At 46.6% G+C, this 13647-nt stretch overlaps 1 protein-coding gene across 1 annotated transcript in view; it reads left to right on the top strand.

The window, feature by feature from the left end:
• Positions 1–12718, top strand: part of LOC8040201 (Down syndrome cell adhesion molecule-like protein 1 homolog) — a 94831-nt gene extending 82113 nt beyond the window's left edge. The window contains exons 17-23 of the mRNA XM_042286376.1: positions 813–1106; positions 2658–2828; positions 4070–4305; positions 7471–7555; positions 9499–9613; positions 11382–11506; positions 12257–12718. Of these exons, the coding sequence (XP_042142310.1) occupies positions 813–1106; positions 2658–2828; positions 4070–4305; positions 7471–7555; positions 9499–9613; positions 11382–11506; positions 12257–12315 (1085 nt within the window). The 3' untranslated portion in view covers positions 12316–12718. The remainder of the gene's footprint in view (positions 1–812; positions 1107–2657; positions 2829–4069; positions 4306–7470; positions 7556–9498; positions 9614–11381; positions 11507–12256) is intronic.
• The last annotated feature ends 929 nt before the right edge of the window (positions 12719–13647 follow it).

The following is a 13647-nucleotide window of genomic DNA, read 5'->3' on the forward strand; positions in this document are numbered from 1 at the left end:
TTAAGAGGTCGCAAGAGTGTGAACGGGCCTTTAGTTTACATTCTGTCTAACACATTAAATGACGCTTTTCAAGTACATTTTTAAGTTATTTATTTATATCTAATATCTAATATTGTGCAATATATAAACGGAGGCTCTGTTTTAAAATATTTAAGGTGATTTTTTAAGGGTATTAGAATGTATGTAATAAGGAATCCTGCGTTGGCGATTTTTTTTTTCAGACCTGGACCTACGTTGGGGTCCGTGGAGACCACTAGAAAAGATACCATTTTTTCGTGGTCTATAGTGACCAGAAATGTAGGACCATGAATTTCAGAATTTAAAATAAAGGGGAACTCGCGCTAGGGATTCTTAGCCTTGGGGCTTTCTTGGGGGCTGGGCAGGCTGCCGAAAGGGATGATATTACATTTAAAAGCCTTTCTTGGTTTCAAAAGAAAAAGCGCTAAATTGCGACGCACCGCTTTTTTATTCAATGTGTAATTATTTAATGGCCTGTTTAATGGTAAATTCTCACCTTCAAGTGACGTGTTTATACGTTCAAGCAGTTATATAAAATAATAGTAATGTGAGAAGTATAGTTGCAAATGTGACTTTTTAAAACTTTGTTTGGAATGTCTGTGTGTTAATATTAGGGTGGTTGAGGTGCGTGCGTGCTTGCATGCATGCGAGTGTGTGTGCGTGTGTGCGTGTGCGTGTTTTTTCTCTTTCGTCCGCGTTGTGATGCAAAACCGAGAATGCACTTTGCTGCCAGTGGGCATGTAACTCAACATAAGCATAACGCTCCCCTTACGACGTGTTTTTCTGTCTCACAGCCCCCGTGCCACCGAAGCGGGACGCCCTGGTGTCGGTGAATGCCACCCGCCTTTCGGTGCACCTGAACAGCTGGAGTGCGGCGGGCTGCCCGATCAAGTCGTTCCTGATCCAGTACCGGTTGCACGACGAGGCCGACTGGGTGCTCGTCTCGAACGCTGTGCCGCCCGATCAGAAGGTGGTCGTGGTCGAAGACCTGGCCCCCGGCAAGTGGTACATCCTCCAGGTGACGGCGCACAGCGAGGCCGGCTCCACCGAGCAGGAATTCACCTTCAGCACTCTCACGCGCACCGGAGGTACTCCACCGCTCCACCTGTCTTGACCACTGCGATTGAACTTAACCTGATGCATGTGTGTGTGTGTGCGTGCGTGCGTGTGAGTGTGTGTGTCCGACTGCGTGCGTGTGTGCGCGCGTGTGTGTGTGCGTTTGTGTGTGCGTGTCCAACTGCGTGCGTGAGTGCGCGCGCTCGCGCGCGCGCGCGTGTGTGTGTGTTTGTGTGTATTTGCGTGCGTGAGTGCATGTGAGTGTACGTCTGCCTGTCTGTGTCTTAAAGCATAAAATGCATTTTTTAACTGGAATAACTAAAGCCGTAAGCGGGTGATCGTGTAACTAGGCGGTGTAAGGTGACATTGTAAAAAAATGGTGCAGATAATTTTCAGTTCACCATCACAAAGATGGTGCTTGCGTTGGAGGGTGACGTAATTAAGGAGTCTATGAAAGACGTCCCTCATACCGTCGTAATATGCGCACGTAACCTGCTCGTCGATAAAAAAAAAGTAATAAAAACGGCAAATAATGTTGCAATATAGTTCCAATAGGTTGGGCTTCAAACAGCGAGTACCGATGCGCCATCTGACTGAAGTTTGGTAGGGTTCTCTTGTCGGCTGCTTTCGACTCTCGCTACGCGATGGAGCCACGCGTCGCAGAGGAGCCTTTTTCCGTTTCCGCGGAGAAGTCTCGTTCGCATTGGTCTGGTCTCAAGATTCCGGGAATTATCCTATCACGCGCTTCTAGAGCTTCGGAAAGAATAAAAAACGGCCTGCTTTTCAATTCTCTTTTTAGAAGCCTTAAACTCTGCTCTCAGGACCGGCATGGATGTAAATATAATATAGGGGCCTTCGAAATTGTCGAATCAGACCGCGCTTTCGGGTCCTGTCACGTGACAGTGCAGAGGATGTTGAAACGATTAGTCACCGACCTCAAAAATACCTATGCTATGTATATCTTTATGGATTGTGCGAATATGGAGGACATAATAATATACCCCATACACAATATAGTCATGGCTTCTACAAGGTATACGTGAAAAAAGAATACATTATTTGCTAGTGAAGTGCGTATTAACCGCATCAGGTAGAGGGATGTCTCGTTACTGTAAACACCTCCGTTCCCGCAAAAAAAAAAAAAACATTGCCCATACTGTGAGCTGTTTATAATGCCGCGACAAAGATGCATGTATTTCCCTAGTTCGTCCCCGAAAATGGTGTCTATATATCGGGGTATCCTATATTGACGGGGTCCATATAAACGACGCACGACCGTACATGAAATCCCAGCATACCTCAGTTCAATTATCGTATTTCGGATGAGTGACCGCTCAATTCACAAATTCGTCAGTGATCTTCTTAACGCGTCTGTTAATAGGCCGGTGAGCCTTCCTACGTATTGGATGGTTTTGTGGAAAGCTTTTCTCCCGTGAGCTCTTTTCCCACAAGCTCATACTCGGCAAGCTTCTTTCTCTGACCTTTTCTTCGCCTCCCATAAAAGAAACTAACATACTGCACACTCAAGGTTTGCACTGCGCACTTTTTGCTGACTGTTGCTTGCGCGTCTCTTCTTTTCGCAGCCGCCATTCCTCCTCTGAACAGCTTGGAAGGCCAAAAGCCTGCTTTCTACCGGAGCATGGGCATCCTGGTCCCTTTGGTGTGCGTGGTGGCCATCCTAGTTCCCATCGTGGCCATCATGTCCTTCATCGTGTCCAGGAGGCGGCGCCAGGCTGCCCCCAACCACTTCAGAGGTAACCTTTCAGAGATACCCTTTTGGCGTAGTATATTGTACCGTGTCGCCGGTTGACTGCAGTAAAGTTTACATTTGGGCTTGTTGGTAGTCTAACATATTGAAGGTATTTAGCGCACAAGGTACCTTGTGCGCTACCTTGTAGACTAAATACCTTCAATACGCTTGTTGATTCTACAATTACTCTTAAATACGAACAAGACATGAACAGACAAAAAGTCTCCCATACGACAAGAACTGGCAGCTGTCGCACATGCGCCCTTTTTTTCTCACTTTCCTGTCTTCTTCGTGCTATTTAATAATCATTACTTTTAACCGTCTAGCCCAATAGAAAGTCATGTTTTTGTACGATTATCGTACCTGGTGTTGCCAATATCTCCGTGCACCCCTAAGCTGAGATAGTGGTGGGTGCTACGTGCCCGCGGGACCAATCAGCCGCTTCCCTTTCATCGCCTGACCAGCCTCTCTACGAGTGTGTATGGGCTGGAGCGTGATCACGTGGCAAAAAAGAGACGTATCACAGGTTTAACGGGGGCGTAGCTTCCACCGCAGTCTCCGCTTAGCGGTGGAAGCTACTAAAACTTCCTCATATCAATAACGCTGGCGTAAAACTGTTCCGGTTAGTTCTAACAATCCCCCTACCCCCCCCCCCCCCCCCCCCCCCCCCGGCCCATTACGAATGGTCCAAAAACCGGAATGAGTCTTATCTAATGGACGAATTTAAGGGCGTATAAAACACACAGCACAGTGTCACAGGTATGAATGCCGTACGAAATATTCAGGCTTTAATTTTACAGCTTCTGCTTTGGCACAACGGCGCAAGAACACTTTTTTTCCCGTGTTGCCAAACGAGTCACTCTAGGTCCCGTAAAGCTTTGGATTTTAAACTGGATTCCTACATATGCCGGGGTTGCCCTCAGAATCATTGTGAGTTTCTAAACTCTCAAATTTCCTCGGCCATCCCGGCCCCTCAGTGAAGCGTTTTACAGTGTAGGCGCTGTTTCAGCAAATCTGAACTGCCAATTGATGCGTAACTATCAGCCAGACACCGCATACTATGTGCATTATTCTTTAGACGGAATGTAAGATTCTCCACTGCTTTAATGCATTATTGTTGGGACAGGGAGGAGGTTCTATCGGCTGCCGAAACAATTGGAGGTAAAGGTTCCTCGACTTCACAAGTTGAAGATCCCCTGTCGTACAGCGAAACTATAGAATAAGCGTCACGTGCTGCATTCGCAGACTCCTGCTCCGAGGACAAGAACCTGGAGGCGATGAGCTTGTCCATCGTCAAGCAGACCGGCAGCGGCCTGGAGAGCGCCAGCCCGAGCAAAGACCAGATCTACTACCCGTCGCCCTACGCCCTCGGAGGCCGGGAACCCGTGCTGCACCGCCAGGGACCCTCGGAATCGGACTCCGTGCACACCCTCAAGAGGAACCGGAGGGAGCACATCTACGAAGTGCCCTACCCCAGATGGGTATGCCTCGCTGAAGAGCGGTTTCACATAACATACCTCCTGTTCGAAATCTCGTCGGACTCCATGTAAGTGAACATTTGCCATACATAGAGTGATGCGCAGAGGCAGCATTCGAGCTCGGTTGAGTTCTTTTGCGTCATGATTGACAGCGTCTGCTGGATTAGTCGGCGACACAAATGAGTGTCATTTTGGTGCTCGCTTTTTGTGCACACCGATCTTTAGTCGAGTTAAGTATGGAATCGGCGACCGATAAGTCAACCGGTCGCGTACGAAATGGCTCCAGTTGACGCTGCCCGGGGCGGTTCTGAAGTAAAACAAATCGGACAAAGCTTCGGTTTATGCGGCCCTTATACGTCCCTGAGCGTATACATTACTGAACTCGCCGTCGGTGGAGCCACTCGCCACGCTTCAGCGTTTCACCGACACCGAAAACGACGCCAATAGCTAACCGTCTGCGTGCTCGGTGGCTTACCGGAAAAAATAAAAAGATATTTCTAGGAACTGCCTCATAGCCAGTAACAGCGTAAGAGCCGCAAGGCGTGGCTTAATTTGTTCACGCTTATCGGTTCGTGATTGGTTCTTCTCGGCCAGTGCCGCAATCTCATTGTCAACGGCGCGATAAGAAGATGCTAAAAAAACGCCCTGCGTTACTTCAGTTTTCACTGATTATAGAGGGTGTCTCAAGCGTAACTTCCGCTGTAAAACATGGCAGAAAAAATCGACGCCTCCACGAAGACGTTGCAAACTTTCGCCGAATGGGCTCTCGACGAGTCAGTTTTGCCGCGTGAAATTCCAAGACAAAGTTTTCTTCCTGCGAAAACTGAGATGAAAAAGTGTATGACAAATTGCTAGGTAATTGCGTTTGCTGCATACGTAAAACGTTCTAGCATTGCAAGATGTGTACACTTGAAACGATAAACCTGGTGATCTTCCAGAACCTACTAACCCACACCCCCTCTTCCACCTTGCCTCCTCGCCTACCTCTCCTCTTCACTCCACCCCTGGTCACATGACCTTCCCGTTAACCAATCAACGTCGAGCACATCACTCCTCCTCTATCACCCATCAAACAATCAGTGTCGAGCTTCGCGGCCACGCTTTTATCCGCTTCACTTTTGGACTTAGCGAAATGCCAAACACCTAGCTAAAGAACGTTTCAAGTTAAAAACGTGCCAAAGTCAAGTTTGAGCGCGTTCAGAGGCAACCTGAGTTGGCGACGCTATTTACTTGTGGCGCCATCTCCTGATAGGCATTTAAACAGACGACGCACTTTGCTGTCTGCTCGCTGCACCTATCGGGAGATGGCGCACATGTTAATATCAACGCAAACACGGGCGTCTGCGAACGCGTCCAACCTCGATTTTGACAAGTTCTTTAGTCTAATTGTTTACAGTAAAAGAATTACGCCTTGAAGTTTCAAGCGGTAAAACTGACCTGGTTAGTTCACAATCTGTGAATGTTTTAGCTATCTATGTGCTGACGCCGATTCTTTTTCAGGCTCGTTTTACAGTAAGGTCCGATTGGCACACCGTGTAGATAACAAGGTTGCATCGCATTGTCTACGTCTCTTATCGGAGGCGCGCGGCAAACCGATTGGACAGAAAGGCTGCCTAGTAATCGGCTGAAACTCGGCAATAAACCCGAGCCGGAGTCAAACGCCGATGTTGCGCTGCTGTGGCCTGCTTGACACAGTGCTGGCTTCGGCACCGAGTTTAGACCAACGTGGAAAAGAAAAAAAAGGACGGGTGTCTGAACGGCACCGCCTGGCTATGGGACAAGTGCGGCAAAGATTCCCTCACATTTCAGGCAAACGCCGCGAGATGCGCAACATCACTAGGGCCTCAAGGAAGCGTCTTTATTCGCGTACACGCTTTCAAGCTCTAAACCTACAATGGCTTTGCCGAGAGATGAGCGAACCCCGAGGGAAATTTCGACCACTTGTCTGGCCTTGTTTAAACATCTCTTTCTTCATTCCAAAATATTTAGACAGCACGCCCTTGTATAATCAAAGTCATGGAACGTCATTACCCTAAGAAGACTCCAACTGAATAATTGAACCTTAGCCTGACATCAAGAATCCTTCAACGTCCTGATTCAACTTCAGACTCATCCGAACGCAGAGACAGGGCTCGTGCCCAATTTTGTCTGCGCCTATCTTACTCTGATGCCGGCAAGATTCTATTACACGGATTTTGATAACTCTAGCTGGTCTTAGCTTAAACCTAGCAAACAGAAGTTTGCCTAAAATATGTAAATATATATTAATTCTTGCATTTTGCTGTAATGTTCAGCGGTATGGGATGTGCGCGCTAGATGATAGCCGATAATTGTAAACATTGATGTACAGATTTTAAATAAAAATGTATGCATTGAGTTTATTTCTATCAGCTTATCATCTATGTCGTCGGGTACACGCTGCGCTCGAAAAAAAATTAAACAATACTGTACGTCAATACAATGTGTTGCGATCAACTCGCAGGGAAACTCCTATTCTTCATATAAGACCAAAAACTTCGCTGGGTGGTGAGATATTTGAAGCCATCCCTGCATAACCAGCTACGATATAATACAGACCACGGTAACTCAGAACGGTCGACCAAACAATACTGAAGAGAATAAGCGCTTTCCGTTTTACAGGGCGCGTGATCACGTCCCACATGATTTAAAATCAAGCAATCACATAAACAATGACACATCAGGTTGTCCGCCACTCAGCTTATAATTATCAATAAAAAAAATGGGAAAAATATTCCTAGGCGGTCTGCATAGTGGCAACACCTCCTAGATAGCTTTCAGAGCGTGCGCATCACGTGACATGACATCACGTCCGGGAGGCCTGCACGGGCGCTGATTAGATGCGAGTGCCGCGTCAGCGTTCGCGTGGGGCTCCTTTCCTATCACAGTCCCACCCGAACGCTGACGTGGCACTCACATCCAATCTGCGCCCGTGACGGCCTCCCGGACGTGACGTCATGTCAAGTGACGCGCAGGCTTGAAAACTATTTAGGAGGTGTTGATAGTGGCCGCCAGCTTTTGGAAAATGTTTGACCTGTGCGTGGCAGCAACACAAAGCCAGCTCTCGTACTATTAGAACAAGCTGCACCACATGTGCGGTGTCAACGTCTTGGGAAACATGAGTGTAACTTGTTCTGCTTCTTTCGAAAGAGCGAAGAGGAGGGTCCTTACTCCCACATCACAGGCAGCGCCATCTCTCCGACAGCCAACATCTACCAGACGCCCCGGAAATCAGGTGAGGACATCTCGCTTTTGGTGGTCCATTGAAGGCAATTTTCTTTGAGTTGCTGTGGTCAAGCCATACGTGAATATAAATATAGTTCTTTACTGCGTTCGACTCCCTCTAGACATTTGATTTGGCCATCAACTGCAGTAGGTGCGGGCGGCGACGCTGACGCGTCTCGCGCCGTTCGTCACGGGGAGAACTGTGAAGTGCATGCTCGTGAGAGCGATGCCGAAAGACCTCGCGGAACGCGACACCGATGCCCAGCGACATCGCCGAAACGCGTCGCAGCGATATATCGCTCGGACTGTGCTGTAGATTAACAGACAGGGCTGCTCATATATCTTTTTCATTTCTGCAAGCTACGATGTACGCTGACGCCAAGACAACTCCCTCGGGCGCTCGTTGAGCCACTCTGCAGCTTTTGTCGTCTGCTACTGAGGAATCGAAGGCGATAACTCTTCATTTAATCGAACCGCAGAAGAAACGCACTACACAGCATAACTGTATCGGGAGCTTTCTAGAAACAAGTTTTGAAGAGCCTCGACTTGTGACAACCAATAATCGGTCCACGGTTGAGTTGCTCGAACACGGATGTCTTTCTCTATTCGTCAAAGACATACTAAAAAAATTCGTCAGTGCCAATAGAAGTGCGTCAGACATCTGAGCTTAAAGAGCAACGGGCAACAGTATAAATAATACCGCCGAAGACTGTGAACCGCTTAATTGACGCCTACAGGAATGAAGATCGTGTTGTGGATGTATCACATGAAAATAATTCTATTAAAAACGCGGAGAACTACTAGCTCGTCGCTGCTGTACTGGTGAACCATTTCCGTTCGGAGCGGAAGCTTCCAAAAAGCCTGGCGGTGCAGGCGTCTATGCAGACAGTCCTTCCCCAGTTGAGGTCTACCGTCCAAATAGAATATGACAAGAAAGCGCGGAGGGGCCCAACGAGCGCAGGAGGAGAGCTTTCTTGGACTCACCGTGCCTCACAGATTGCTGAAAATGCGACAGGCGGCTCTGTCTGTAACGCTCACCACGCGGAGCGGCGTTTCAGCTCCTATTGGCCGCGATAGTACTACGTACTGAGCTAGAATAGCACAGACACAAAGATGCGAAGAAGTGTTGTCCCGTTCTTCTTCTCATATTTCTGCTTGAGCTAGTACATATATCAGTATGGCTAGGAAAACTGACTACACGTAGGCGCCCTCAATGGAAACTTTTATTGCTTTCTGAATTTTCAATGAACACCCACTTGGGAGTAAACATTCTTGCCTCTGTTGTGTGTTTATTTATTGGTGTCGTATTCTGCATGTTTTTGGGAACTATAAGACAGCTTTAAGACTCACATTATACACCCCTTTTGCGGAGCGTTTATTACAATATCACTCGTTCTTTGATAGTTTTTGTTTCTTATGAGCGGAAGTATCGGACATGACACGACTGTATGTGTGCTATTGACTACACAGTTTCTCCCGCGCTGGATTGCGTCACGCGCAAGCTGTTCACAAAAACCTAGAACCGAAATTTTTAAACGACATTTGATCATGTGTATTTGTTTAGAACGTCATGCATTCGATACATCCCAAATTACGGCCAGTATTTTCCCAGTCTTTTTTTTATAGTAAACTCAAGTAAGACTGTACAGACTACATAAACTACGTCGTAGAGTGTCACGGGTATTTTGAATTTGCAAACACGCGCCCTTATCCGGTTGATCCGGGGTGCATGCCCCCGGCTTCATTCTCCCCCTGCACCCGTTATCCTAGCAGAAGATATTTTGTTCTGAACGTGACCTCTTTCGAGTTTCCATGCAATAACGGCACTTGGGTTCTACCCCCCCCCCCCGCGGCCGCACACACACACACGCACATACACAAAACGAGCCAGTTACGCAATGTTCTAACGAGCTGCTTCGTTACTTATACTTTTCATGTGCATCCGATTCACAGGCTTGGGGCCAAAGGTGAACTCCGGCCCCAATACGCCTATAGACGGGCGGAGGCTGTCGCGAGAAGGACACAGCCACAGAACGGGATACCGGTCTTCCACTCTGGCTTCCGACGGGTGAGGCCCAGAGCTCAGAGCCCCATCGTTGTTTCATACCTGCTGGTGAAATAACTTGGAGACCGAACCATACACGATGTCTCTGTCTCGCGGATCATATAGTAGCAAAGTGATGGCCTCAACGCCAGACATTCCAGCTTTTGCAAAATGACTTTGCCATAAAAAGAACAAGATGTCAAAGCAATAATAATCCCTGGAGAAGGGGAACACAGAGGACAAAGGACAAACACAAATCTCGGAACACAGCTATAGGATTTTTTTAGGTCGCGCACCAGTTACCTATAGCTGTGTAGGAGATTTGTGTTTTTCCTTTGTCCCCTTTGTTCCATTTTTAAGGATTATTATTGCCATTCTAGTTTAGCTCGCTTGCACCTTTGCAATAATTGCATCTTAATCAATGACAAAGCTACCTATTGCCGCAATCGTCCTCTAATACAAATGTTTAACTTCTCTCTGTCTGGCTTCTGAGTTATGCAAACAGTATGTAATCACACCTGCTTATAAGTCAGTAAGTATCAGTGATATCGGAAACGTAATACCGATTTTCTTCTAGTACCTTCTGCTAAACCCTGAAATTAATCTTTTGCATTGCATTTTTCTTTTAGCCAGAAATTGCTTCTGAGCTTCTGGAGTTTGTGAGTGCAATGTTTGTAAAAACTGACCCAACATCATGCTTGGCATAAGCAACACTTATTAAATGTCAGCAAGGTGTCGTTTATTTTTTTTTATTTGCCTTTAAAAGACAGTTGCCTTCAATCAACAATATTCACGAGTAGGCCACTTGAAAATATTTGGAGTAACTGAAAGTTAATACAGAAATTTTAATTAAACCTTTTTTGTTTAATATTTTTAGTCGTTGCTTTGGCATTATTGTGTGTTTGATCCAAGTGCACATAACTACATCTTCAGAACTGTAGTTCCCTTGTGACTTCTTAATGAAAAGCAATGACGTCATTTTTTTCCAGTTGTACAATGATTTAAATTAGTGAATCGTGCGACGATTTTGAATTTTAGAGATTTTTCCACTGTAGTTTTTTTAACAACAAAAAAAACGCTAGCTCCGGGAATGTGTACAGTCAATATTGTATGCTGCAGCATTGTATGTACGTATTAATGACCCAGGGAGGTGCAATATTTTCGTTATTTGAGTTTGATTAATGTGTTATCCATTATCTTGGACGCTATGAAAAACGTTGGTTGCATATTATGTTCATTGTTTTACTGTTTTAACCTTACAACAACGATTTAATGGTCCCATCCGACGCCCGCCTTGTTCGCTCCGAATACACGCTTAATCTATATGTTAACACCATGGTGCCTGGAACGCGTCTCCGACTGGTGTGTTTACCGCGCCCAAAAAGTGGTCCCTCAATTTCAGCCTGATGACGTCATAAAAGTGTCATGCTGTCGCTGGTCGCTATCCTGGCGGCGTCCCAACAGTTGTGGTGTATATGGCAGACGCCTGTTCCGCTGTAGGTCGTTCTCCACTGTGTCAGTCCACGGACGGTAGAGCAGCCGGAAGCTGGGACGCCTGGGACGCCGTGACGACAGCGACACTAGTGTTCATTCGTGGTTTTCGCCAGCATTTCTACGCCCAACCGCCAGGATCGCGACAGGCAACAGCATGACACTCCAGTTTCTGGGACGTCATTTGTTGCCACTTAGGAACCACTTTTGATGTATGGGCGGGATAGGGCGCTAAACGCACCAGTCAAAGACGCGGTCCAGGCACCATAGTTAACGCCCTTTCTGTTTTTGATCCACGTAGGCACTCCGCAGATGACAGTGACAGCGAAGAAGCGGCGTACGTATTTCAGAGGAACGGCAACGGGAGCTACGCAGAACACCAGGAAATGTCTGAAGCGGAATGTGATAGGGACCAGCACACGAGAGGTCAGTACAAAATAATGTCCGGGGCCTTTTTTGTACTGGTGCTGGAGCAGAACGAATCATCATCAAGGCATGATGCTAAAATGTGCGTGCGATCGGCGAAGGCGAATCAATGTGTCTATAGTATTAGCGTCATGCATAAGAGTATTGCGTGCACTAATCAACGTACATGAGAGTTTTGCACGTATTAAACCACTTACCAGAGTAGTCATATATTTCTTTAATGATTTTTTGTTTCTCGCTTTATAAATGAGTGTTACGCCTTCAATATATAGATATTGGAGAATTGTGCTTGCTGGTATTTTAGCTGAACAGTATTGTTTTGCCAAATGTATTCATTGAAAGGCTGTAATTCATTTTTAATTAAATCTTTTCGTACGGTTATTTTTAATTACATTTGCTGGAGATAAACCTTATAATTATTACACTTTGTTCTTCCTGAAGTCATATTCCTGAAATCTTTCCTCGGAAAACTGAATAGGAACATTATGTTTCCTACATAAGATGGAATGAATGACAGGCTTCTTGAGAAGCCTCGGTTTCGACTCCCTGTCGTATGCCATATACTTCCAATATTTTTAAAGACTGCATAATAACGAAGTTTTCCGAGAAATTTGTAGCAAAAAGTGCCCCTGCCCTTAGTATCAAGTGCCGTAGTTTGTCGTAGTTTTCGTACTTTTGTAACAACCCATCGCGAGTATAGTACCCCGTGTCTCCTCTCCCAACCCCGCACGTGGCTTTTCGCCCTAACAGCTGCCAAGCGTCTGGAAGCCCTCGGAATTCACATGAGTCCGGGATACAGCATAACCTGAGACCTACTAACCTCCCGGGACCTTAACCAAGCGAGGGAGACCTGCGTTTGACAGTGACCAACCGTCTAACACCGAGAGCAGCTTTTTCCGTAACCGACGCCGCCTCCGAGAGTGCCGTGTACAAGACAGAATGCGTGCACGCCGAGACCCAGCACAGTGTGCCTCAGAAACTCTGAAACAAGGAACGGACTACATTCCCGGGGATGTGCATCGACCAGGGTGTGCGAGAGGTGGTTAAGGACGCAGGAACTTCCTGCGCTAGGAGAAGCACGACAACCAAATTTTTCCATTAAAATCCACAGGAAAGGCGCTATGCGAAGAGCAAGTCGGCTGCATCTTGCGCAGTAGTTGCAACGGCGTCAGAACGGCGCCGAGCTCTGATTGGGTATGGTTGAAGGACAGTAAATAGACCTCAAAGCAAGTTGCCTAGAGGTCTATTCACTATCCTTCATTTAGAACCAATCAGAGCCTGGCACTCTGACGTCACCACAACCCCTGCGAAAGAAGCGAACAAACTTGCGCACCACAATGCTTGTCAAGGGATACGGGAATTTCGTTCCCCCGAAAATTGCACTAAAGTCATCGACAAGGTGAGAACAGCAAAGGGGAGTTTCAGTCATGACGCCTCCAGCGTGAGCTTCTTACCTTCGATGAAACGTCGGCGTCTTGTGCGTCTCAAACGTGCACGCGCAATCAAAGCACGGCGGAAGGCAACAATAGCGCGCTGGAGGACGGGCATTCGAAAAAGGTGTTTTGCTGTTTATATCTTGTTAGGGTCGCTATCAATTAACATTTTGTTTGTGATTCGTTGTATCGGCTGCCCACACACATAAAAAAAAAAAACGTTCGCGTTATTTTTATTTTTTTACTTTATTCTTTATTTTTGCAAGACCAAAACAACGTATTGCCAAATGCTTATACTGCGCCAAAATGAAGCACTAGCGGTCCGGCTCCAGATGTCAACGCTTCAAAGCTTGCTGAAAAGACGGTGAGAGTGCAGGCGAGCTGGTGGTAGCTAATCATGTCGTATTACACCTGAGACTGCGGTGGAAGAAATCGGAAGAACTTTCAGTAGAAGGAACACGTTCTCTGTGTCTGTTCCTTCTACTGAAAGTTCTTCCGATTTCTTCCACCGCAGACTCAGGTGTAATACGACATCAAAGCTTGCCGTTGTCTGATTGAAGAGTTATAAAGCGATTTTCTTACCTTTTCAGGCAGAAAAGAGGGCCGGTTTTCGGTAGCCACGTTGTTTATTTCGCCGCATTTGAGAACTTCGTCGGACGCCATTTTGTAGTGAATATTTTCTAAAACTGTTTATAACCTTCGAATCAT

Source organism: Ixodes scapularis, unplaced genomic scaffold, assembly GCF_016920785.2.
Source record: "Ixodes scapularis isolate PalLabHiFi unplaced genomic scaffold, ASM1692078v2 PGA_scaffold7__128_contigs__length_106722199, whole genome shotgun sequence".
NCBI lineage: Eukaryota > Metazoa > Arthropoda > Arachnida > Ixodida > Ixodidae > Ixodes > Ixodes scapularis.